This window comes from Abrus precatorius, unplaced genomic scaffold (assembly GCF_003935025.1).
Source record: "Abrus precatorius isolate BTA unplaced genomic scaffold, Abrus_2018 Scaffold9, whole genome shotgun sequence".
In the NCBI taxonomy this organism is placed as follows: Eukaryota; Viridiplantae; Streptophyta; class Magnoliopsida; order Fabales; family Fabaceae; genus Abrus; species Abrus precatorius.
This window is the reverse complement of record NW_020874439.1, coordinates 30,180,924-30,206,647: the sequence shown is the minus strand read 5'-3', so window position 1 is coordinate 30,206,647 and position 25,724 is coordinate 30,180,924. Positions and strand designations below refer to the sequence as shown.

Sequence of the window (25,724 nt, the reverse complement as noted above, 5' to 3'; positions counted from 1 at the left end):
AGGTACCAAATTGTTGAAATTTTGATATTTAAGAGATGATAAAATTAATCTATAGTGAATTGAAATTGAGTACATTTGTTAGGATTAAAATATAATTTCACCCTCAATTATTGTATGGTTTTATGCAGCATTTTTTAAAGATTTTTTATTAAGTATTTTCCCCATTTTTTAGAAGAGTAAAATTTAATTTTGAAAATTATAAATAATATATAATATTTTAAGCTTAAATTTGTTGTCTTTTATTAAAATTAATTTTGTGACAAATTTATATCTTGAGTTCTATCGTAATTCTATAATTAGAACTAATTTTAAATAAATTGAATAATCATTTTTATCGATCTTTTTTTTTATCAATTTGTGTATATATTTAAAAAAAATACTTATTTCATCTTAAAATGTATATTTTTCACTATAATAAATATATTTAATCATTCTTGACTTTTATACACATTCCTTTTTATTTTTTTTCTTCATAAAGTCAATACAAAGATCATGTATCATAATTTATAATAATAATTATATTCAAAGTGACTTATATAAAAAACCTTCTCATTATTATTACAAAAGTCATTGATCATTGAAAAATAAGTCAAATAATATTTAAAACTTAGACTAATATTTTAGTTTATGTCAAAGCTACAACAAAACTAAAAGCAACAAAAAAAACAAATATTAAATAAATTATCTTGGTTTCTTAGTTATGCATTGCAGCATAGAAAGTACAAGTAATTTATTCAAATTGTTCACAAAATTCCACATAGTTTGGTTAGCTTTGTATTGTAAAGAGAAGCAAAATTGACAACCCAAAAGGATTTGTCTATTATTTTAACAAAAAGGAAGTATGCAAAGTGCGTGCCAATTAACAAAAGAAAAGTATCATTATTCCTTAAGAACACTATTCAATAGGAATACAAAGGATGAGAGGGAGAGCGCCACTTTTTAAAAGATCATTATTCAACCAATCCCAACTCAAATTCTTCATTGTGTTCACTTTCTTGACGTTTTCCCCTCAAATCATAAAGAACAACCCTTAAATTAAAAATATCAAAAATCTAACAACTATGTCTCTTTCTTTATTTTTAAAATTTGTTTAATTTGTATAATTTAGATGTAATATATTTAAAACTCAAAATTATTCTGTTTTATCTTTTAAGAATCTAAAAAATATTTTAACGAGATGCATCTTCAAATAAATTTTTAAGATACAATATATTTTTAGAATTTATAGAAATATTGAGTCCTAAGTTTTTTATAATTGTAAATAAAAACAAGAAAAGTTTGTGTATTAGAAAATAGCATATCAATTAAAAGAAGTTTGTATAAAGTAAAAATAAAGACAAGATATAGAATAAAAAATTATTTAAACTCAAAATGTGTAAATGTAATTTATTATTTATTATATATTTAAATATATCACTTTAGTAACTACCTCAAATTAATTGTTTACTAGATAAAAAAAATTAAAATTTATAAAAATTTAAAGTAAAAAAATTAGAAAACTAAGTTGTATTAAAAATGAAAAAATTTAATTTTTTAAAATATGAAAATATTATTAAAGTTTTGCAGTGAAGCCCATGTGGACCCTAGTGTTGTCCCATTTCCAAAAATATTGGTCTTCTAGAAGCCCTTGCAAAACGCACAGCATTAGCCATGTCAGCATTTGCCATTTTTTGCCACTCTCTTTCTTCAACAGATACCACACAGTTATGCGCCCATCCCACGTGGCATGCAAATGACCCTTATATCCCTCACTCTCTCTACTATTTCTCTCTCTACCTTTGACTCTATATAAACCCCTCACCTCTCTTCGCTCATCACAACAGGCGTAGTCCCAACATTTCATATTCTCGTTCTATCCCTCGCCGGCGAAACACATCTTTCGATTCATTTTCCGATGCCGGCGGCGTTCAACCTCGCCGTTCTCCCCGCCGGAAGGCCACTTCATTTCCCCTCCTCCGGCGACCGATCCACCACATTGCCACGCTGGACCTCGATCCGAGCCGTCGCGGCGGAAGCGATTGAAACGCGGCGGTCGGCGGCGAGCCTCTACGAAGTGCTGCGAATCGAGCAAGACGCGTCGCTGACGGAGATCAAATCGGCTTACCGGAGCCTGGCGAAGCTCTACCACCCCGACGCAGCGGTGCGGCGGTCGACGGAGAGTGACGACGGAGACTTCATCGAGATACGGAACGCGTACGAGACGCTGTCGGATCCGTCGGCAAGAGCGATGTACGATCTGTCGCTGAAGGCGGCGTTCGGCCGGAGACGCCGCCGGATTCCGACGCCGTTGAGTCGAAACCGGTCTTCGGGGTATTACTCGAGCCGAAGATGGGAAACGGACCAATGCTGGTAGAGAGAGAGAGAGATTTTGTTATTCGAACTTGCTTCGGCTAATTAACAAAGAAAATTGTGAATTTCTAAAAGACAAGAAAAAGAAAAATGTAGATTGATTAACAAGACGACGAATCAGTGAAAACGAAGGGAAGAGAGTGATGGGATTTGGAAATTACTAACCTTAGCCTACAGAAAAAGAGAGAGAAAGCAAAACCAAATTTATGTACAAAATTTTACTTCTATTTCCTCTTGAAGAATTACTACTTTGGTTAGTTTTATTTTGATAATTTTTTTTAAAAATTTTACTCTTAATATAATTACATCTCAAAATTTATTATTTATTTTTTCTATTTATTTATTATAAAAAAATTATAAAATAAAAATAATTAAAAATTTTATTATACTTTTAATAAATATAAGATAAATATATGTTTTAATTTTTTGTGTAATAATTTTAAAGAAACAAAGAGAATATTATTTTACTGGATTTTTCTTCTGCAATTCTACTGCATAAAATAAAGAGGAAAACTCTTCCATTTTTGAAAAATAGTCTTTTGAAATTGTGATGCGCAATAATTAAGAAATATATTTAATTATTATAATTTTTTTATTATATTTATTTTTAAATTTGTTTATATGGTAAAAAAATATAAAATATAAATTTTAAGAGTAAAATTTTAAAAATTATACCTTAAAATTATAAAATGGCTATTATTAAAAAAAAAAAACTAACTAAAAAGACTGTTTTTAGAAAAAAAATTGTAAGTATTATTAGTACTATTTATCAATTAAAATAAAATTTTTATCATAATAAAATATTAATATTTATTGTTATGATAAATTATTAACATAAAATTTTAAATTTAATTAATAAATAATAAATAAGATAATAAAATTTTATACACAATTTGAATCCTCTCACTTAAACAAAGGAGAATATATATAATAATTTTTTATTATATTAGTATATAAAATTTATTATTGTGAGATAAAAAAAATTTATAAAAGTTATATTATTTTATAAAAATTATGAAATTTAAATGCATCTTAAATACACTAATTTATCTTTAAAAAAATGATAAATAGAATGGTACTTAAAAAAAAAGAAATGGAAAGAGATATAAAAGGAAAAAATAATAATACAAAATTGTACTATATTTTTATTTTAAAAATTAAAAACTATTTTTAAAAAGTAAATCAAACATAATTTTTTCTAATGGAAAGTGACAATAAATTTTTTTAAATAATATTTAATTTTTCACAATGTAATTGTTATTAGTTGGGCTTAATTATATTTTTTTATTTTTATAAATATTAAATATTTTGTAATAATTTTTTTTAAATTTTTTATTAGAATTTAATTTTTAAAAAATTACAAAGTTCAAATTTAACAGTCAATTTTTTTTTCTATTAAGTGTTGAACTAAAATCAATTCAATATTTCTAAATGACGTCAGGTAATATACTATATTATTTTTTATTATTTAAAATTATATAATTACAAATAAATTATTAAATATATTTTACATAATTACATAAAATTTGATTTAATTATTTTTTTCTTCTTTCAAAATAAGAGAAAAGAAATGATGTACAAAAGATGGCTGGCCACCTATATTTTTCTCTAAATTCAGGTAAATAAAATACCAAAAGATAAATCAAACTGTTTACAATTACCCACATAGTTGTTGAGTATAGACGAATAGAATTTGTGTACTCTGCTGTTGCTTTCTGAGCAAAGGGGGCACTTTTCAGCTATATCTCACAAATACTTGGTTTTGCTATAAAATATAAGAGTTCTTTATAGGATGGGATTGGGAATGAACTTGTTTGGATACTATTCAGTGGCATTAGAGTTTGATTTCCTCGGAAAGTGAACAATCGTTAATGATGTATGCTTTGTCTAGCTAGCAGCAAGTCAAGTGAATAATCAACTATAGGATGGCCAGTATAGAATAGGTCACCGATTCAGCTTCATCCTTGTATGTTCTCTTTAGAGGGAAAAAGCCAATAAAGAAAAAAGATTAATTATATAACACCACCACCACGTTGGCTATTTGGTATTGATTGGCCAAATGGGTTCTATTTACATGTTAACAGCTAAGCATACAACATGGGTCACACCCGAAGGCGAGGGGTGGAGGAAGAAATAAGAAAAAGTTAAGGAAATTTTTATATAATTATTTGAAATGTGTTTAAAAGCTTATTTTTAATTATATAATTTTAAATAATAAAAAATAAATAATATGGCATATTATATGGACCATTCACTTCTAAATGATTTTTCAGCCAATTCAGTATTTAATCGAAACAAATTAATGATAAAAATTAAATCTTAATTTTATAATTATTTAGAATTAAATTTTTACAAAAATTTTTATAAAACTTTATCATAAAAGTAAAAAAAAAAAAAAAACATAATTAAGCATGTTAATATAACTATATTGTGATAGTTTACATGAAAGGTGTCATTTTCAGATCAGAAAAGCATTGCCAGTCATACTGGAGGACATATAATGATAACTATTATAATAAAAGCAAAACTTTATATTATACACATCGTTTCATATTTGCATTATATATATAGTTAATCCTAATTTTTAACATATCTACGCTAATTCTCTCTTCTTTACAAAAATATAGAGTGAAGACAAAAATACTTATCTCAATTAAGCTAATACAAAAAATTAATATATTTTATATAAAATATTATTCTCATTTTTTAAATAAGATATTTTTGAAGTTATTTTAAATAAGAGTATTTTTAAGAACTAGTAGCTTATTTTGTTTCAAACATTTATGTAAATCTTAGTTTTAATTTTATTTTTAAATTATTTTAACATGCAATATTTTTATTTAATACGATATTATCTATTTAAATTGTTTTTATTTAGATATTAAAAAAAAATCAAAATTTATTTTTTTTATAAAAAATTTGTGATATAAATCTATAATTGAAATTAATTTAAAATATCTTTTAATTATATTTATTGATCAAAATTAATTATACCTAACTTTAATGCAAACAAACCCATAGATAATAAATTATAAAGAAAAATAATATTCTTACACTAATATAAATCTAAAATTTTTTATACTTAATCTAAATCTTTTATTTAATTTAAATATAACAAGTTATAATTTATTATTTTACTGGCCATTATATTTAAGTTAAATAAAAAATTTAGATTAAGTGTAAAAAAATTTAAACTTCCACCAGTATAAAAAAATCTTACCTCAACTATAAAACATATAAACATATTCTTTCTTCACTCCTTCCATTTTAGTGTCAAACCTCTTTTAAAGTTTTAATAAAACATTCTCTTATAAAATATATTTTATAAATTATTTTTAACTTAATCTAATAAATTCTATTATTTAATTTGAGATGAAAATTTTTATAAAAATATTAAATAAGTGTTTAAATCAACCTTTATAAAAACAATCCCTTCAACCCACAGCAACAACATCATCAATATATCTAGTGTAAATTGACTTTCTATATGATTAAACAATCAAATTAAACATTCATTCAATAAACTATAATCACATAAAGAATTGTCCTAAATTATATCATAAAATTGATTAAAATAGGCTTAAAATAAAACTTACAAAAATCATAAACATTTTTTATTAACTTCAATATATTCCATAAAAATTCATCAAAATGCTCTTCAATTACATAACTTATAAATGACACTAAATGCTCTTCAAAATGCTCACACAGTCAAGAACTTGAACATTGAACAATACTTCTTGGCTATCAGAAAATTCTGAAATTAAACAGTTACACACACCCATAGATGACCTAATGGTTTTTTTTTTAAAAAAAAAGGGATTTCCATAACTTCAACCTAATTCTAAACTAACTAACACATTTTACAACTGTGGCTTTCATATGAATAGCGTGTGAATTGAGTGAAAAAAACGAATTTCGTTGCTGCAGAATATTTTGACAGATGAACTACCTGTCAACACTAACTCTACAAATTTCGATCCTTTCAATGAAACAGCTTTGTACAAAATTCCAATCATATTCGAAGTTCAAAAGGTGAAGAATTTGCACATTTCTGGAAATGAGAAAAAAATCATTTACATGTCATAAGCATGGAGTTGATGACATGCAATAAAAGGCGGATACTTGAGAGATCAGCTCCGGTCACTGTAGACAAGCTACGTTGATGATTCAGTATCTGATAGACTTGCTCAAAGATGGGTCGCACGTGTATCGATATCATGGGGTCTGAGGGATTTATGGCAGCCGCCACATCAGTCATCCACGCAATCTTTCGAGGTGTATCGTTGTTAATATCACAAGCCAATTGCTGCAGCAGTGAAAGCACTACGCCTTGGTTTAAAGGTGGAGGAACCATTGACAGAAGTCCACGTAAATCAACCTGCTTTTACGTACCAATAAAATGTTTATTTGAATAAGTTCAGATACACATACACGGCAGCATGAATTTCTATTGATGCTTATAAGAAGCAATAAAATGTTATATATTAAGTTAATGCTCCCTCGATTCAAGTTGAATCGGAAGATTTGGATTGCAAATGATCGTCACCCTGCCCCCAAAGCCAGAGGTGATAAGTATAAGAAAAAGGCATTACAACAGGAGATTTTACCCAAGCTTATCTACAGTTTGTTTAATGAAGATAATATGAAAACATCTTCGGCATACCTGAGAACATAACCAAGATACAATGGATACATCACTTCGTTGTAGAGCTCCAGTGAAAGCATCCTCATATTTCCGTTCAGAAATCATCCTTGCTAGCTCCTGTGTTGGATCTAGGGGCACCTCAACCTGATATGCAATACAAGATTGCAAGAGCAATTATTACCATGTAGACTCAAATGTAAAGCTTTCTGTTAACCCCTACCTACACCAAGGACCAACAAGTGGTTAGCAAATTTCCTCACCTTTTCGGGAAGTAAAGGACCATTGTTAAGCTGAACAGGTAGAGGATTTAATGTGCCCGAGTTTGTTCTTGCAGCTGCAAGTGCCACTAGCTTTCTATGGCCATCGAGCACTTCCCTACCCAAGGTTTGAGTAATTGATGATGCAGAATTGATCGAATCCTGCAAATTGCATCAAGATAACTACTACCATTGAGATACAAAGATGGTAACAAGCTAAATAAGATGGGAAGGGAAAAACTACCACATATCTTGATATTCAATATTCCTCACAACCAATCAGTTCTATTCAGCAGGTGTGAGATTTCAAGCATGTCACTTCTAAACTCTAGTATGAATATGTAAAAATCACAATCAAGAAAAGAGGAATCCTAGCAACACATTCTCTAACACACTCCCTACTATGGACTCAAGTTTATTGAAAATTACAAAAGTATAAGAGAAAAATATTAATTTTGGAGTGAGAAAGAGTGAGACCCACATAGATTTTGTAGTTCTAAATAAATTTCAGCAAATAATGGCAAGTTGTGTTAGAGAGAGTATTGTTAGCATCCATCTCAAGAAAATATATAAAATTCTGCTTCCCTCAGCATATAGCAAGTGGCAGCCATACAGATGCAAAATTATTTTGTAGATAGTATGTTCTTTTCAGTTAAAACAAAAGACCTAGCAAAATCAATTAATATGCAAAAGGTGCCTTATAAAACTGAACTAGAACTAATACTTCACTCAAAATATCCATAATAAAAAAATATAGCAGAAAATCATTAAAATTTAATCTCTTAAAATTGGCAAGGAGTTACCTTAAAAGTGGATCCAGATCCTCTCCTATTCTAGGGATATTATATTTCCAAGTTCTCTACAATCTACATCACTTGGTCGCCATATCATAGAAAATTTAGGGAAAATTAGGTGCACAGGACACTTCCTAACAGAAGAGGTGGATTCAAATTCTGGTGAAAGTATTTTTAGTTTTTTTTGGCAATTTACAGGTTCAAATGAAAAAAACCTGGGTAAAAGGGGTTCCCTCTCTAACCCCCCCAGGACAAAAAAATGCCATGCTTCATTGCAGAAAAACAAGGATATTTAAGGCATGTTAGTAAATGTTTGGACCCAAATTAATTCATTTAACTCATGGTCTCAAAAACCAGACTGGTCAGTTCAACCAGTTAGACCCAGAACGGATTAGGCCATTAGTCCAGAACACCCTAAAAACCGATCGAGCAAAAACTCAGTCAAGAACTGGCCAAAATCGGCTATATGAACTAATACAAGTAAACCAATCCTTTTCAAAAATGACCTTTAGCCTTTTCTATTTTTATTCTTAAATTAATGCTAAAACACTTGGAAAATAATACAAGAAAAAGTTCACATATGTGATGTATATATGAACTGTTATTTAGATATATATTATGATTTTTTATCTGTAAAACATGCAATATGGTCCTTTTTTATTACTCTAAAATTTTGTTTAACTTAACTTTTATATAATTTTACACTAGTTTATCATTTAATTTATTATATAATGATAAAAGTATTATTTAATGATTATCATTTATCAGTCAAACTACCCTTTTGATTATACCCCTTCTTTTTACTCATAACATCACTCTCTTTCGCCATCATTTCCCAGAACTAACTAAATTATCCATATTTTTGTCCAAATGAAAGAGTATGTTGCTACAGTACAGATGACCCCAAAGGAACCAGTCAGTCACTCACCCTTAGAGTCATTGCCAAGGAAGAGGACCCAGATTCAAGCCGTTGCTGCACTGCAGTTGAATGTTCAACCATGCCTTTTTGAAATGTAGCATCTACCTGCTCAAACATGGCTTTACACGACATCTCAAATGCAGGAACCACTGATGTTTCAAAACTGGATTTGAGTGCATCCTACAGAAGGAAATATTTCACAATAATGAACAAATGATTCTTCATGATGAAATCACAGATACCACTAACTCAAGAATGAAGTAACAAAGTTACAAATATGATACTCTTAAGAGTGAAAGAAAGACATACCTGGAGCACCTGCTTGCCAGTTGTCTGAAACTGTGCTTGGATTTGCCTAGCCACAGTAGCTTCAAGTTTTGCATTAACTGATTTATCAAGTTGATTCACTGCCTTATCACCCACTCCTCTCTACAGTATAAGGTGCCAATTAGATCCCAGTAAGACAAATTCATTGAGTTCATTCTCATTTCTAATTCTGTTAAGACATATTGTACAAACCTGGAAGGAGTCAACAATAGTAGAAGATATTATTTTCTCAACAGCAGGAGACATTGAACGTACAACTGCTTGCCCAACCGAAGCCATTTCCTTCTTTACTGTTTTCTCCAATATTGCTGGGAGATCCTTATTCATAAAGTTACTAATCAAACCTGTAACTTGCTGAATACGGTCTCGTAGCAACTTTTCATTTTTCACATTCTCCTCCTGAATTCGAGCCCACAAAGCATCAGTGTTGGACTTGACAGCTTTTTCCATGTTTCTTCCTAGGGCAGCCTCAAGCCTTCTCCCTTCTTTTGTCACTGGGACTGCAACCATCATTGTCATTTGCTTCTGCATCTCTTTTTGCATTGTCAATAACTGCCAAATAGGAAGATAATAAATTATTTGAAGAGTTGATAACTGCCGAAGTATGTGCAAAATATAACACTTGCATTGTTACTTCAATACATTTTGTTTATTCTCCTCTTTCAACATAATTTAAAATCAGCACACGCACAAACACAAACAATATCAAGGTCTTAAAATAAGGACATGAAAAACTAATTTGGGCAAGCATTTTCTAGTGAACAAGCACCTGTAGAAAAACTAAAAACTCAAGCTTCTGAAGAAGAAAACTGTTTTCAGCTTTTTCTAAGTGGAAAAGTTCTTTACATGCTAAAGAATATTACTTATTAAAAGCATTTTCAAGAAAAGTCCCTTCAAATGCATTCTAACAAGTTAACATGCAATGGACGATTAGCAATGCATCATGAACAGAAAAAAAAAAAAAACACTCATAAAAATCACCTGATTGAGAGATTCTTGCATTGCCAGAACTTGTGGAAAAGCATTTTCCGCAGATGGGTGGCTTGAATTTCCACTTGGTTCATTGGATGACTCAGTAGAATTACATGCACTTGGAGATGAGGAAGATGGACCTGATGCTTGAGAATTTTTACCCTTCTGTCTTTTTCCTTTAGTATTAGGTGAAGGCGACGGCTGTACTGCCATGGATGTAGATGAGTCAGAAACCTTTTCATGGACATCTTTTGCCAAGTCTCGGCGTCCATCTTCACTGGAATCAGGAGGTTGAGCCAATGAGTCCCCTGTTATGGAATCAACATTTCCAGATTCCTCTGTAATGTAGGTATCCCCAGATATTGCACGACATTCTCGGGCCATTTCCATACCAAGATCTGAAGCTTGAGAGCAAAATAATTTTTCTTTACCATCAGAAACTGGGTTTAGTTGTTGCCCCTGCCGACCAAATTCATCGTTTTGATTAGATCTTGCCTCACCCACCACTTTCACTTCTACTTCAGCATTACCCACATCAACGACATCCTGGATCTTCGTTTCTCTCTCACTCTTCCTTTCAATTATATTAGTCTCTGAGGAGGAACCAGCTTTTATAATCTCAGATGGTGTAATCAGATGAGTTGGTTGTTTAAACATGACAGAAGGATTAAGTACACTAGAAATGTCATCCTGCTTGACTTTCTTCTCATCATTCTTTGAATCATTATTCAATGGGTCAGACAAATTCCTGTGAATGGTATCCATCTGTCTGTCTATTGAATAGTCATTAACAGATTGGTCACCAACATGATCATTCAAGTTTGATTGTGGACTCCTAAAATCAGAAAGTTTCCTAGACAACCTTGGGCTCAAAGGAAGAGGTGGAGATGGAACACAAACAATATCAGTATCACTACTAGATGGAGCTAATGTAACAGGTCTAGCTTCAGAATTTGAACTGCTGATTTCTTTAGAAATGGGTGCCTCGATATGGCCAGAGCTTAAAGGGTATCTAGCCACAAGTCCATTCTCAGCACTACCTGCCTGTAACAATGCTTTGGGAGCAGAACTAGCTAAAGTCACTTCAGATGTTCTACCTGCAGACGAGTCTAAAGAGTTGAATCCTTCAACAGGAATTGCATCACGGGAAACACTGGAATCTGACTTCTCAAGTCCCAAACTTTCCAATGGCGGAGGCAAGCACTGGGATAAATCCAAAGCATATTGCTGAATAGCCTGTGTCTGAACACAATAAACCTGAACAACATGTTCACCATGAGGTAGCATATCACTTGTCCCAGTAAAACTCAGAATGGGCATGGTCACTGTAAACTCAGCTATATAATCCATGTGTGTTGATTCTGGATTAGGACCATATTCTAAATGCACAGCATATATTGCATTCCTTTGGGCATTTGCAAGTAAAAGCAGACCTGCATGAGGCAATGCGGCAACTTGATTAAAAAATGCATCCTTAGGAGATGGTTGAGCTGAACTCTTCAACTCCATTGTCTGAGTGCATTTCCATGACTCAGCGTCACTTGGGAGCAGCCAACCTTCTTCACTAGCTGAGACCCAAAGCTTCACTTCTCGATTTTGTGGTCCCTACACTCAGGTGTCAATTATAAACAAATAAAACACATGCCAATATAACTAGAACCATCACATATGATATAAGTTTGCAATGAATATTTGATAGAAAAGGTGTACCGTGGACACAGACCTCTACAAATATTTTTAAGCAGTAAAACAAACATACAAATATAACTAGATTTATCACAAATGATAAACATTTCTATGGAGGATCATTTGATAGAAATGATGTAATATGGACAACAGATCTCTGCTAATATTTTTAAGCTTATAATTTATAAATGTAAATGATTATCACAAAAATTGTCCTACACTGACGTTTGGGTAACAAATTCAGATTGATCAGATCTACTAAAGTTGATGAATACACTTACAGCTGTGATAAGGACAATATGATCAGGCTGGTGTGGAGCAGTAAAAAATGTTGCAGAAAAAACAGGATGTCCATCATGAGGTCTCAATATTGCAAGTGGTTGTGTCTTGCGATCTTCCCAAATTTTTATCTGTCACATTTGATGATTGAAGAAAAATATGATTTAGACGTCTACGACATTAAATAGATAACAATTAATTCCAGTGTACGCGTGCATAAGTATGTTACACTCAATTGCTGCCTTCTTTCTATTGCTCTCTTATTTCTCTTCTTAAAACTGTCTGCAACTCCCCTGCCTTATTCTGGTATTTCTCTACTTTGTTGTATATTATTTCATAAGCTATATATGTTATTTTTAATGATTGATTGTTAATATTATGATTCACCATACAGTTCAATTTATGATTTGGAAAAGCCTTCCAATTTGTGATTTGAATCCGGATTTGACAGCCTTGCCTATAGGCACAATTAATAAAAACCTCTATAAAATAACTTCAGCATGTTCTCACTACTAACCAGTGTAAAAAAATTAACACCCACAGTGCTATGGCATGAAAAAATGTGCACATAACATTATGTAAGGAGCATGGTGTGGCAGTTCATGAAGGCCACTATTTCTGGGGTGGCCATTGCAGAAATGGTAGCAATGGTAGAAAAAACATGTTTCAAAAGTATTGTTTAAAGGAAACAGTCTAAGTCATTCTGCGTGGCTATTCTTATAGAAGAGAAACAACTATTTCCAGTGACATAAAAATAAAATCCTCATTGTAGACTCCCCACCATCATCTTGGGCAAGTGCATGGCAGTCTCCAGTGTCTCAAGTAATGGAAAATCATACACAATATTTTTAGGTATATTCTTTGTATATAATATTTTATCATAAGAGCCATACTTCCACCACAATCTACAAAGCCATCCACCATTATTTTATGATGGAATTTTGGCTCGCTGCCATTCACCATTAATAACATTGCCACAGACTATTAAATTTTGAACTTGTGGTTGTGTCTATAGGCACTATCATACAAGTATTGTTCAATGTTTATTAATACACCCATATATTTGTGTGTTTGGTTTTATGATAACCAGTACCACTATAGCAGGGGAAAAGAAAACCATGCATATTTATGGAACATTCATTCCAATGCCTTGTTCATCCTGATCAGAAAATGCTTTAATAAACATTTTTATCTTTCAACCGAAAAATGAATCAAAATTGGAAAAAAAACATAAAGTAGCAGTTAATTAGAACCCAAAAAAAATAAATTTACAAACCGTGCCATCCTGTGATGCAGATACTAATCGATTGGTCATCCATTGGCACATTGACAAGTCAGTCACCTCCCCATCATGTGTGCCTACAAGCTGAACCCCATCAATGAGCTTGTCCACAGGACATCTCAGAGGATCCTCTGCCACAGAGGCTTCACCATTTCCAACTTTTGTGGTGTCAATTCTCAGAACATGTTTCCCAATACCAACTATCAAAATCTCCTGTATGAAAAGGTTAAATTAATATGACAAGAATGTAAGAAAGAAAGTTAAACCATTGCTGCAAGTTTTTGGAATTTAGAAGTGTGGAACAGGAGAATATGGGAAATCACTTGTTTGTGGCAGTGCCAGCAAATTTGAGGATGTTCAACTTTCTCCTCTCCCACAATGTGAATAGCAATAACAATATTTGCAGTAATTTGAGGTTTATCTTCATCATCTGGACCTTCAGAGATCTTCCACACATAGACACGGCCATCTGTGCCAACACTGTAAAGAAAGCATGTTCCTATAATCCAAAGACAAACAGACTGGGCCATATAAAATTTTCAGGCAACAAAAACTACCTGGCCAATAGATGAACATCTTCAGCAAAGAATGCTAAGTCTGTGACCCTCTGGCAATGGGAAAAAACAGATAAGTTGGTTATCCCTCTAACAATTTTGCAATTAAAAACTTATATGAAGCAGTATAGTTTGAAACAGGGAAACAACTCATGAGTCAAACAAAGGCAGCAAACCAGCAATTAAACTTGACTAAGTACAAGAACTCTGCTACAATTAACATAACAAAATGCAGCCTTTCACCTAGAATTATGGCAGCACTTCAAAGTACATTACACAAAGAAGCAAACCAATGCTTAGAGCTGATCCTGTGCCAAATGCTACTTTCTTCAATTTTTTATCCTATGAACATGACACTCAGGAAAATAACAAAAGCACCATCAATATAGCATGTTCGGACCAGGATTGTGACCGGCCCCTTTCCACATAGGAATACTATTACTACCTCAAAAATTAAAAATGAAGCTTAAATCAGCAAAACTCATACATGTTAGATCACCACTCTCAAAGTAAATGGTAGATCAGCATTTGCGAAGTACACGGATGCAATAACGTAATATGGCCTCATTTGATCCATGTAAAGCCAACCCCCTTAGCGCGAGAGGCTCAGTTTATTATGTTGTGTCTTACTAACTTGTAATAACTAACTATTTACCAAATTCTTCGAGTTTTTCTTTTCCTCACCTAAAAAGCACTGGCCCATATAACATTTTCCATTATTTTTTAATAGCAAAACCAGTACAACAAGCACAACAATTATGACAAGGCATTGCTAAAACCAAAGCAACCTGAGTGTGGCCTCTGAGCAAAGACCTCACAGCAGTGTGAATGTTTAGCACTCTAATGTTCCCCTGTTTCAACCCATAACATATATACGACTTATTCACAGCAATCTGTCGCCCCAAAACCGGGTTAGGATCCGACCCGTATTTCGTAATCGGAGCAACCTCAAGCTGAGGCTGCACCTCACCGGGCAACCTAACATCCACGTCATACACCACGTGTTCTCCGACCAAGTGCCTCCCTTTGGGAACCTTACCGCTCGGGAGCCGCGTCAACGCGGCGGCAGCGGCATTGGCGGCGGCAAGAATGCCGGCAGAGGGGGGAACGAGGGGGGAATTGGAGAAATCAGAGAAGGGAGGAGTGGCGGATGGCGGCGGTTGTTGCGGCGGCGGAGGGGAGGGGTTGCTGAGAAGTGCCATGAGGCGAGCGCCGGCGTTGGGAGTGGAAGGGGGAGGGATGGGTTGGGGCTGGAGAGGGGGAGTGGGGAAGGAGAGGGAACGGTGCTGCTGGTGGAGAGGGTGGTGGTGGTCGAAGGGGGGGAAGTGGTGGTGGAAGGGGAAAGAGGACGAAGAAGGGTTAGGGTTAGGGTTAGGGTTAGGGTTAGGGTTAGAAGGTTGTGTTGGGTTGAAGAAGGCGTGCATGTCGAAGGGGGGTGGGGGTGGTTGATTTGGGGCTGCCATCATCAGATTGAATGAATGAGGAATTCAATCTGTGATGAGGTTTTGAAGGTTTTGTTCAGATTGAGATTTGGGATTGCAAGAGAGAGAGAATGAAATTATTTGTGGGTGCAGAGAGAGTGAGATCTGAATGAAGAAACAGAGAAGTGCAAGCGCCACAGCACACACCAAGAAAATTCATTTCTCATTTTCTTTTGCATGAAATAAAAAATAAAATAAAATTACACTTGTTTTTTCATTTTATTTAGTTTTAATTAATTTTTTTACGTAAACTTAAATATATTCATATTCATATAATATATTTTTAATCTTCTATAAAATTATTTTTAATAATTTATTTTAATAAATTAATTTAATATTCATAAGTGTACTTGTGGAAAAAACAAATTATTAGTATACATTGTGTTTAAGATAAATTGATAAATCCAAACTGAATTGGTGAGGTTCAATATATATGCTTTGTTTAGATTAAAAGTGACATAGATGAATAAAATAGGAACAATTGGAATAAGAAAGATGTATTGTTGGAGTGAATAGAAATTGAAATAAAGAAATTAGAAAAAAAGAAGTAAACAAAAAGTAAAAAAAAATTATATAAAAAATTATTTATAATAATTAAAAAAAATTTAACTTCTAAAAATTAAAACTTTTTATTATATTTTTTTTATCTTAATATAAAATTATTTGTCGTTGTTTTTTAGTTATAAAATTATTTTTTTTTGTTTTTAAACAATTGAATAAAAAAAAAACAAAGCTGCAAAAGTTTTTCAGCTGCATTTATTGTTTATCTTATGTTAAAATATTTCAGTGTGGAGCCTATTGAAATAAAAGTATTTTGATCACAGGTTTAACTTAAACCAAAGGAAGAAATGTCTAGAAATGATAAAAATTCCCCCTGTGAATTTTATATTTTGCTTTTTTTTTTCCAGCAAAAACAACTATAGTTTCGATGATAAAATTGATAGATTGAATTATATTACATAAGTAAATAAAAATATCTATTACTCATTTTATATCTCACAACACAAAAGTATTCATAAATTATGAAAAAAAAAAACAAAATTTATACCTTTGAATAACAATTATAACTTATTTAAAATTAAATTAATTATTTTTTCATCACAAATATATTTCACTTGAACTTGAATACATATTAAACTAAAATAATTTATATCATTTAATTTATATATTCGATAGTAAATTAAGTTAACTAATTTAATTACTCAAATAAATAACAAATAAATATTATATTCGCAAAAAACAAAAAATATATATTCTCAAATCTAAACTAGATAAAACTTCTATATTGAAAAGATTTTTCACCAATCCAACGTTTATTTTTATGACAATTATAATATTACAATAATTTTTTTAAAAATAAGAAAGATGATGAAAAGTTATCTTAACGTTAAGTTTTTTATTTAAAAATTTCACTTATCATTGAATTTTTTCTCCCTGATAATAGGAAAAGACGGGCTCGAGCAAATTCGCATTAACAAATTAAAAAAGAATAACGATAAGTAAAAATTTTGGAATTTTGAAAAAAAAAAAACTTTGGAATGATTATTAATATTTTTTTTGCCCAAAGTGATAAGCACAAATGATTAAAATATAACATAGAAAATATCTTTTTATTGTCTATATTTTTTTCTTTCCTTTTTTATGCATGTTTGGATAACATCACTAAAAAAAAATGACAGTTTTGTAATTTTCTCGCTACAAATTCGTTATCTTAGTGTAGAAGTTATCGATATATTTAATTTTATAATGTTCTGTTTTTAGAATATTCCAATAATTATATATTATTGAATTATAGTAATTAAATAAAATAACATTGTATATAAAAATAGATTTGATGAAAATATATATCATAAAAGAGTTTAACATAAAAAAAAAAGAGATAAGAGATAGGGTTGTTTCTTATGTTTATAAATAATTTTTTATTTTTATATAAATTATACAAATTTAATAATTTTCTTGTTTGGAAGTGAACCAAACCTCTTCAACAAGTCACAGTTAAAAAGGTTTTCACGTAAGAAGCGTAGTCTTCCATTAGTCTTTACTCCTGTGCTGTGTTGCTACCAATAACATAAAAAATCAACCTCGTAATTTCTTTCGCACCTTTTGCTGCAACACAAATCTAGAGATAGAGAGAGAAAGAGAGAGAGAGAGAGAAACATTGAAGAAGATGAAGATCACTGTAATGACTGCTGATGAACAAATTCTCACATTGGATGTGGATCCCCACGAATCTGTAATCATCAAAGATCCTACTTTTGTTTTCATCTTTCTCTTTTCATATCACTGCTTTTCATTCTCTCTCTCTTTATTTTTTTGGTAGGTGGAAAACGTTAAAGCATTGCTCGAGGTTGAGGTGAGTTTTTCTACATTACCCATCTCTTTTTTCCCTTAAAAATTAATTTTTTTTATTAAAAAAGTTGACTTTTTTCAATTATAAATTCTGGGTCATGCGTTTTTCATTATTTGACAACCTAGAAACAAAATCCCATGTGTGAGTTTGTTTGATGATATTGATGGTCAATTTATGTCTTCTTCTTTTTTCAATTTGAGATGACATGTGAGGGGTGGGTGCATGAGATGTTGGATCTTATTTGATTTTAGTTGTATGATTGGATTTCTTTTTGTGTTTTTGATGCTGTGCTTGTGAGAAGACAAGTGTGCCTCTTCAGCAACAGCAGCTTCTGTTTAATGGGAGGGAAGTGAGGAATTCTGAGAAGTTGAGTGCCCTTGGTGTTAAGGATGATGATTTGCTCATGATGGTCTCTGGTGCTGCTGCTTCTAGGTATGCCTTTTCACGTTACAATGTATTGTTATGATAAGCTGTGAAACCTCTATAACTTGTAGATTTCCCCGTCTTGTTTATGCTGCCGTCCAAAAGTATCGAGACAGTAGGAATGCCAGCATGTGGTTTAGTTGTTCTTAGGGGTTAAGTATGAACTATTACATGCTAGAAATTTAGAAGTTAAAGAATACTGAGATTCTCTGTGGCTTGTTTATTATTCTGTGGTGAAATGAGTTGATATTTTGTGATATAATTTGTTGAGTCTCCGACAATTCATATTGTGATGGGATAAAATTTGGGTGGTAGCTCAGCTTACTCCATGCACCATCCATTTTGATAACAGTCTGATCATGTTTCTGACCTAACATTTTGCTCACAAATGCTTTGTTAAATAACTGAAGCTAAATTGAGTGCCATTTGTAAAAAGAAACTGTAGAGAATATGCATAAGTAAGAAAGTCTAGTGCTACTTCTGCAAATTAGGTAGTGGAAGTTTGGATGATTTTAGTGGGTAACACTTGAAAATTGAGTTACCAGTCTTTGAGAATGGACACTATAATTTGATTTATTTCTCTCCTTTGCTCACCATTCATGTGATTTGATTGTGAAAATAGTAAAAGAACAAAGAGAGAAGCCATTGCATTCTATAGATTTGCTGGGTCTTCGACTTATGATGCATGTCTCTTGACTTTAACCTTTATATATACTATACATCAACTTTTGTTTCATTGAAATATAAACTATCAATAACATGGTATGCCTTTTGTAATAAACTTAAATTATTTCAGCGGATCTAACAATGATTTGAGCTTAAATGCTGATGGGTCTGCTGTCAACCCTGGTGCTTTCCAGCAGCACATTAGACGTGATTCTAATTTGATGGGTCAGCTCTTTCAGGTGACTTGATGTTTGTTTTGTTACTTAACACTCAATTTGTTTATCAAGATCTGAAGTATATACATGATATGGTACTATTAAGCTTAATAAAATTATTGAACTTTCTTATTTTTTAGCAGTTTATGTGTAAATATATTTCAATTTCAAATTATTTGATATAATTTAAATAGTTTTAATCACTTTCTATCTATGGTAGCTTATACCTTGTTATTTTTGCATGTGATTGGCCATATTATGACCGTATTTGTAATGGAACTTACAGAGTGATCCAGAGTTGGCACAAGCTATTTTAGGGAACGATCTTAATAAATTGCAGGAAATTTTGCGTTTGCGTCATCACCAAAGAGATGAATTACGGCGTCAGAAAGAAGAGGAGCTTGTAAGTGGGTTTTATGATGGCTATTGTTTCTTTACATCTGTCAAGAGATTGAGTTCAATTGTATCATGACAAGATGCCTTTCTTCTAATCCCTTGGAGTTCATTTTTATTCATTTTTCTCTGCCATTACTTTGTTAGTGTATTTTGCTCAACAATTTATTTGATTTCTTTTTTCTAGGCTCTTCTTTATGCTGATCCTTTTGATGTTGAAGCACAAAAGAAGATTGAAGCTGCCATCCGCCAGGTTAGTATTTTTTGCTTGGTTAGAGATAAAAACAATTAATGGACCTCTAGTCATGAATTTGCTCCTTGCCCCTATTTGTTCAAAGTTAAAGCATGAGTGGTTGTATTAGAGATAATAATCATTATTGGAACTTGACCTAACAGCTCAAGCTTTTAGGAAAGTTGATTTGTGATAGTGTCATAGTTAAGATTATGTTAAAGTTATGATTTATGTGAGAAGTTTTACAAGTTCCTATAAAACTCGTGATACATTTACTCCAATGATAAGGCATCTGTTTCCTTAGTGTTTTGAATTTTCCAGGGACTTCCATGTATGTGTTTATTTTATTTGTGATTAAGTACACACTTAGTTTAGCTTAAATATGGACACATAATTGCTTGTTTTTTAAAAGCTCTCTTAGGAAGTTGCAAAAGAAAGAAAAAAAGAAAGCTATTATTTCCTTTAGTTAACTAGTTCAAAGTTTGTTTTTATGCTAAATTTGTTCTTGGCTAAATGCTAATGTTGCCTAATCAAATAAATTTTGGCAGCTTTTGTAAATGTGTGCTTGTTTGTGCTGAGCTCAGAACACAAATATTTAGTCATTCTCAGTTTCTATTAGATCTACATCCAACCTATTATTTGTCCTCAAAAGCTACTGTTTGTAATCATGATCATGTATTAATATCTGCCTTTCTTGATTGACAATATCACGTTTGTTTTTCTATGAATAATAGCACTGACTAATTTTACAGAAAGGGATTGATGAAAATTGGGCAGCTGCAATAGAACATAATCCTGAAGCTTTTGCTAGAGTGGTATGTATGATTTTTAACATTTGTCTTTCATGGTAATTAATTTTTTGTTTGTGATATTAAATTCAAGCTTTTATGTAATAATTCAGGTCATGTTGTATGTTGATATGGAGGTTAATGGTGTCGCACTGAAGGTGAGTGTTTTGTCACAAGTGCATCCTTCTTCATGTTCAAGAATTTACAAGGATACATATTATAGGCATTATTTTTCTTTTAGTTCCCCTGCTTTCTATTTGTCCATGACTAGACTGCTCTTCTATTCCTCAAGCTGTGAGGGACTAATAGTGTCTACTGTTGACTTAATTTGGTAGTGCATGCTTACTGTTGTTGTTTTTCTTTCCCTCTTCAATGACGGTGGGTTTGTAATGGACATGCATCAATTGAATTCTCGCTTGTTTTCAGGCATTTGTTGATAGTGGAGCCCAGTCTACCATTATATCAAAAAGCTGTGCTGACCGTTGTGGGTATGTAACATTGGTTTTACTGGAATTTGCTTCAAAGACAATCTATAATTCTATGATATGATTGAATTTATTAGTTAGCTCATTTGATTACCGATGGATTTACTCTACTTGTACATATCTAGATAGATATTCAATTGAGGAAGTAAAATTCATCTTAGTTGCTCGTGTATCAATATTATGCTCATTATGTAAATTATACACAAGCCAGCTAGTTTGGAAAAATGAAAAAAAGAGTGCAGGAATGTAATAAATATTATATACAATCTTATATTTGTCTAGATGCTGCATACATGAGAACTTAAAATATGGTTTGAGTCTGACGTTTGTTAAGCTTTCTGCATTATGCAATTAAAAAAATACTGGCAGTAGGTGCAAGTTCATGAATGACTTTGGGGAAGATTAGTGTTTCTTGAATCTAAACGAGAAAAATTGAAGGTTATTGTGCTAAGAGACACTGAATTTTATAAGGAGGATTGGATAGACTTTGATATCATATTAAGAAACTTGGGCCTAACTCACTTCCAAAAACTAGCTCACTCGGAGGATTATTCAAGCCATTTTAAGGAGTTTTCTGATAAGAATCAATGTGATATGACAGGAAAAATAAGTACAACGAATGCAGTGTACTGAAATATGTAGTATTGCACGAAAATAAAGATGAATCAGTATGATTCACCGCAAATACAGCAGAAAAGAAGAATGCACAGTAAACTATCTTGAGCTATTCGAGGTGCTCAGGGCCTCCCAAATGGAATTACTTCCCACAGTACTCTGTCCCTCTCACTCTCGTTACCCCACAATATATCCGGATTTATTTTCTCTCTCCTGACAGTTAGTGCACATACGCATAAATTCACTGCATAACAAGGGAGTGATTCCCTGGTCCCACCCTATTTCTCTTTCTCGCATATACCCTTCCAAAGCTTTTATTATTACTATCATTTTCTTTCTCTAGTTTTACCCAATATAGGACATCTTAACACTGTTATAATGAATTGTGTTAGGCCTCATATGCATTGTTGCTTTGAAGACAATGTAAGGGGCAGATTGGGGAATTTGAATCATAAAGAGCTGTAAAACCTAGCCTACTTTTGAAAGAGTGGGAAAAGGAGGAAATTGTTAGATAAACATAGGGGGGGGGGGGATGGTTTTGAATGAATGGTTATTCTCTTGAATTTCTACATAACAGTTTTGTAATTTGCCAGATTTTAAACTGTGAGGATTTTTTTAATGTCATGTTATCTTCCAGATTGTTGAGACTTCTGGATCAGCGTTACAAAGGAATTGCTCATGGAGTTGGCCAGTCGGAAATATTGGGTCGAATACATGTTGCTCCAATCAAGGTAATGTTTTTAACTTGTCATATGGATAGAATTGTGTTGCTGAAGTCGTATCTTATTGCTTGCTGGTATTGGTTGACAATGATAACATGTTTAATACTTTTGTATGTATAGAGGTCTAAATTTTGGAAGATCAATTATATTTGGTTATTGTACTTTTTCTTATAACAGTAGGCAACAAAGTTAACAGAAATGTATAAAGCTATTGTCTGATATTACTTTTTGATTCAGATTGTATTGACATATTGCTGAGAAGGATCTTTATTGTTTGTGATTTAAACTTAATGTTGGTAGTTATCTCTCTCTGGTGCTTCCTTTCATGTGACTGTTTTGTGCCATTCATTTTCATGTGTTTTTCATAAGGGTGAAATGATTGGAGAAATGAGTTGCAATTTAGTCATGGGCATTGTGCAGGTCTCCGTCTCTCTTGGTTTTCTTGTATCTAGTGTCTTCTGGGGGTCACTTTTGTATATTATTGTTTTGAAGATACCTCCTCAGTCCTCATATGTCACTGATAAAAGGATGTTTTATGAAAGGATCATTCCAATTCCAATATAATCATTTGAGATTAATTTATTTTAATTTGCATTAAAATGACTGGCCTCTCTTACAGTATATTTTTTTGGTCCATTTTATGTTTCACTTCAATTTCTATTTTATGACTGTATTTTTCTTTAGATTGGGAGTATATTTTACCCTTGCTCATTCTTGGTGCTGGATTCTCCCAATATGGAGTTTCTCTTTGGGCTGGATATGCTACGAAAGCACCAGGTATCATCCTCAGTTGCACTCTTGGATATCATTGCTTTCGGTATTTTCTCTAAGCTGCTATTCTTATGTGTGTGGGTCATGTCTGCAGTGTATAATTGATTTGAAAGAAAATGTTTTGCGAGTTGGTGGAGGAGAAGTGTCTGTGCCATTTTTGCAAGGTTGGTTTTCTAATCTGTGAATTTGTAATAACTAATAAAGATAATATTTTCTCCATTCAAGTTGCATAGTTCTCTTTTCAACTCAATCCAGCACAGATTTTATATATATATATATATATATATGTAACCTTCTTGGTTGTCATGTTCAGAGAAAGACATACCTTCTCGGTATTTAGATGAGGAAAAGTATGCTAAGGAAGCTTCAAGCTCTGGCGGTCAAGTAAGTGGACTTTTAATTACAAGCTTTTCTTATAGCAACTGTCTTGAGACTGTAATGCTTTAATCTGCTTCTAAATATGGAATGCTGTCGTTGTTCTTAATCTTTTGATAATTATGTTATCGATGTCCCATAGTATAAATGAGGGGACATAAATATCCTACTGCTGGGTTTATATCTTGGTTTCCAGACCAATGTGTTCAGTAGCAACCTTCAATTTTTTCCCCCTGCATTCAAAAGGAGAGATATTAAATAAATAGGATTAGGATTTTGGCCGTCATTATCGTTTTCCTTTTCCTTTTTTTTCCATATGAGCAAGAATGGCACTTCATAAATTTTATGTTGATCATTGACTATTCAGTGGTTGAAAGCAAGACATATTTCCTTGCATATGATTTTCCTAATTTGATCTTCAATTGGCTATTCCTTTTTGACTATTGCTTTTGATTGTTACTCAGTGATAGATCTATGGTGGGTAAGTACAGATTTCTTTGTTTATGGAAATGGTATGCACATTCTTATTAGCTTAAGCTTCACAATTCACATACAAGGAGATGTGATGCCAGATCATCCTATTGAGAATGTGAACTGAAAACACTGTTATGGAGAATTGGAGGTTCAAATATTCAATTACAATTGTCGGGTGCCCATGATAACCATATTCTCTTTACAATGAATGAAGAAAAAGATGTAATCAATGATACGTTGTCATAAATTACTGTGGCATTTATGATTTGCTTGGTCGCTTCATTTTGATGAAGACAGTGACAGTTGCTTTGTGTTGCTTTTTATACCCTCAGGTTACATCAGGGAGCAATAATCCATCCATAGGAGGCCAGTCTTCTGGTTAGTTCTGGAGATTGTCTAACACGTGCTCTTTTGGGCTTAAAATATGCAGAAAAAGTCATTTTTGTGTTTGTCCTATTTTGGAGTTCAATTGGCTAGTTTTCCATCAAAATTCCACCCAAAACAGTTTTTTTAAGCTTGCAATTTTATCTTGATAGTAATTACTCTTTACCAGTGTAGTGTTGGTTACCCTTACTTTTATGCAATGTTAATGAGGTGGTAATTTATTTAGTAGTTGGCCATACAATTTTATTTTACTTCCCATATCAAATTTCATATTTTCTAAACAAATCAATAGAGCCAATGTTAGTAACATAACTTAATTTTTACTTATTTTTCAGGTGGAGCTGCTGGTGACAGGCCTAAGGTATGCTTTCAAGTATCAGCAACTGTTTCAGCTTTGTACTTTTATTAGCTTTCATTCCTCTGCAGTGGTGGAATAAATTTTAAGTAAACCCTCTCTGTGGTTCTCTAAAGATTGACGTGTTATTAAAGTAGTCTTCTAAAGTTTTTTTTTTTCTCTTTTAACCAAATTATTCCTTTAAATATCAACCATATTTGTCCTTATAGATGTTTAAAGTAGTGACACTAAGACACATTTGGAAATTGCATTGTATTTTGAAAGATTAATTTGGTAAAAAAAATCTTTGAATGATGACTCTAATCTTTTGGAGGAACAAGTAGAGGATTTACTCACAATGGGAAGTATTTATTATATAATGTTGGTCAATGGTGTATAATGCAAAATGTAGAGTGTGCACTACGTAGCACCTCAAGAACATGATGAACAATAAGGCAAAAAATGTAATTAACAATATGCTTTTTTAGAGTTGTTGACAATAAGGCAAAAATAGTGTCTCAATCTTTTTAGTTAAAACTGCATGCTAGTTTTAAAGTGTTAAACTTTGCTTAATTTACGGTTGGATCATATTTGATTTCTTGTGATCGTCTTTGATGACTACTGATTTCACTGTTTAGGTTTTCTGATGTTGTCTTGTATGGTTGTAGGATTCTGATTTTGAAGCCAAAGTTGCAAAGCTTGTTGAGTTGGGATTTGAAAGAAATGCAATTATACAAGCTCTTCAATTATTCAATGGCAATGAGGAACAAGCAGCTGCGTTTCTTTTTGGGGGCTGAAAATAACATTTGTTATTGGAAACGATTGATTTATTACTTGGAATGCTTTTTATTTTTATCCAATTCAATTACAATTTCTAAAAACTAAATTATAGACCTAATGGCATTTATTCTGCATTGTTCATACTATAAGGAATGTTTCTATTTAATTG

At 32.1% G+C, this 25,724-nt stretch overlaps 3 protein-coding genes across 5 annotated transcripts; 2 read left to right on the top strand and 1 right to left on the bottom strand.

Moving 5' to 3' along the window:
- The first annotated feature begins 1,822 nt into the window (after positions 1 to 1,822).
- Positions 1,823 to 17,698, top strand: LOC113850226 (chaperone protein dnaJ 11, chloroplastic). Of its 2 annotated transcripts, XR_003502181.1 has the most exons (3): positions 1,823 to 2,441; positions 12,260 to 12,265; positions 17,688 to 17,698. XR_003502181.1 is itself a non-coding variant. In XM_027480668.1 (1 exon), the coding sequence occupies exon 1, from the start codon at positions 1,895 to 1,897 to the stop codon at positions 2,351 to 2,353; it is 459 nt and encodes a 152-aa protein (XP_027336469.1). In that variant the 5' UTR covers positions 1,823 to 1,894; the 3' UTR covers positions 2,354 to 2,457. The 2 variants fall into 2 exon arrangements, 1 of the variants encoding a protein (XP_027336469.1); XM_027480668.1 differs by lacking the exons at positions 12,260 to 12,265; positions 17,688 to 17,698 and having other exon boundaries at positions 1,823 to 2,457.
- On the bottom strand, positions 5,946 to 15,685 carry LOC113850223 (enhancer of mRNA-decapping protein 4). Its single transcript, XM_027480665.1, has 12 exons — positions 14,856 to 15,685; positions 14,071 to 14,120; positions 13,837 to 13,993; positions 13,508 to 13,726; positions 12,234 to 12,362; positions 10,276 to 11,871; positions 9,487 to 9,846; positions 9,277 to 9,396; positions 8,977 to 9,147; positions 7,258 to 7,416; positions 7,016 to 7,141; positions 5,946 to 6,730 (listed from the first exon to the last, which is right to left on the bottom strand). Exons 1-12 carry the CDS (start codon positions 15,531 to 15,533, stop codon positions 6,422 to 6,424), a joined length of 4,074 nt encoding a protein of 1,357 aa, XP_027336466.1. The 5' UTR covers positions 15,534 to 15,685; the 3' UTR covers positions 5,946 to 6,421.
- Positions 17,524 to 25,724, top strand: LOC113850224 (protein DNA-DAMAGE INDUCIBLE 1). 2 transcript variants are annotated; one of them, XM_027480666.1, is made up of 17 exons: positions 17,524 to 17,559; positions 17,696 to 17,781; positions 17,869 to 17,901; positions 18,200 to 18,330; positions 19,118 to 19,226; positions 19,489 to 19,605; positions 19,783 to 19,848; positions 20,580 to 20,642; positions 20,729 to 20,773; positions 21,042 to 21,103; positions 22,353 to 22,446; positions 23,122 to 23,214; positions 23,303 to 23,372; positions 23,522 to 23,592; positions 24,390 to 24,435; positions 24,777 to 24,802; positions 25,444 to 25,724. In XM_027480666.1, exons 2-17 carry the CDS (start codon positions 17,716 to 17,718, stop codon positions 25,570 to 25,572), a joined length of 1,221 nt encoding a protein of 406 aa, XP_027336467.1. In that variant the 5' UTR covers positions 17,524 to 17,559; positions 17,696 to 17,715; the 3' UTR covers positions 25,573 to 25,724. The 2 variants fall into 2 exon arrangements, with proteins under 2 accessions (XP_027336467.1, XP_027336468.1); XM_027480667.1 differs by having other exon boundaries at positions 17,530 to 17,551.

Bases quoted from the DNA above. Each gene is read 5' to 3' on its own strand.
- LOC113850226 (XM_027480668.1), top strand. From the start codon at position 1,895: ATGCCGGCGGCGTTCAACCTCGCCGTTCTCCCCGCCGGAAGGCCACTT.
- LOC113850223 (XM_027480665.1), bottom strand. From the start codon at position 15,533: ATGATGGCAGCCCCAAATCAACCACCCCCACCCCCCTTCGACATGCAC. The intron at 11,872-12,233 runs GTAAGTGTATTC...ACCTGAGTGTAG, and splicing joins ATATTGTCCTTATCACAGCT to GGACCACAAAATCGAGAAGT. The intron at 9,148-9,276 runs GTATGTCTTTCT...TTCCTTCTGTAG, and splicing joins CTGGCAAGCAGGTGCTCCAG to GATGCACTCAAATCCAGTTT.
- LOC113850224 (XM_027480666.1), top strand. From the start codon at position 17,716: ATGAAGATCACTGTAATGACTGCTGATGAACAAATTCTCACATTGGAT. The intron at 23,215-23,302 runs GTATCATCCTCA...TCATGTCTGCAG, and splicing joins ATATGCTACGAAAGCACCAG to TGTATAATTGATTTGAAAGA. The intron at 24,803-25,443 runs GTATGCTTTCAA...GTATGGTTGTAG, and splicing joins CTGCTGGTGACAGGCCTAAG to GATTCTGATTTTGAAGCCAA.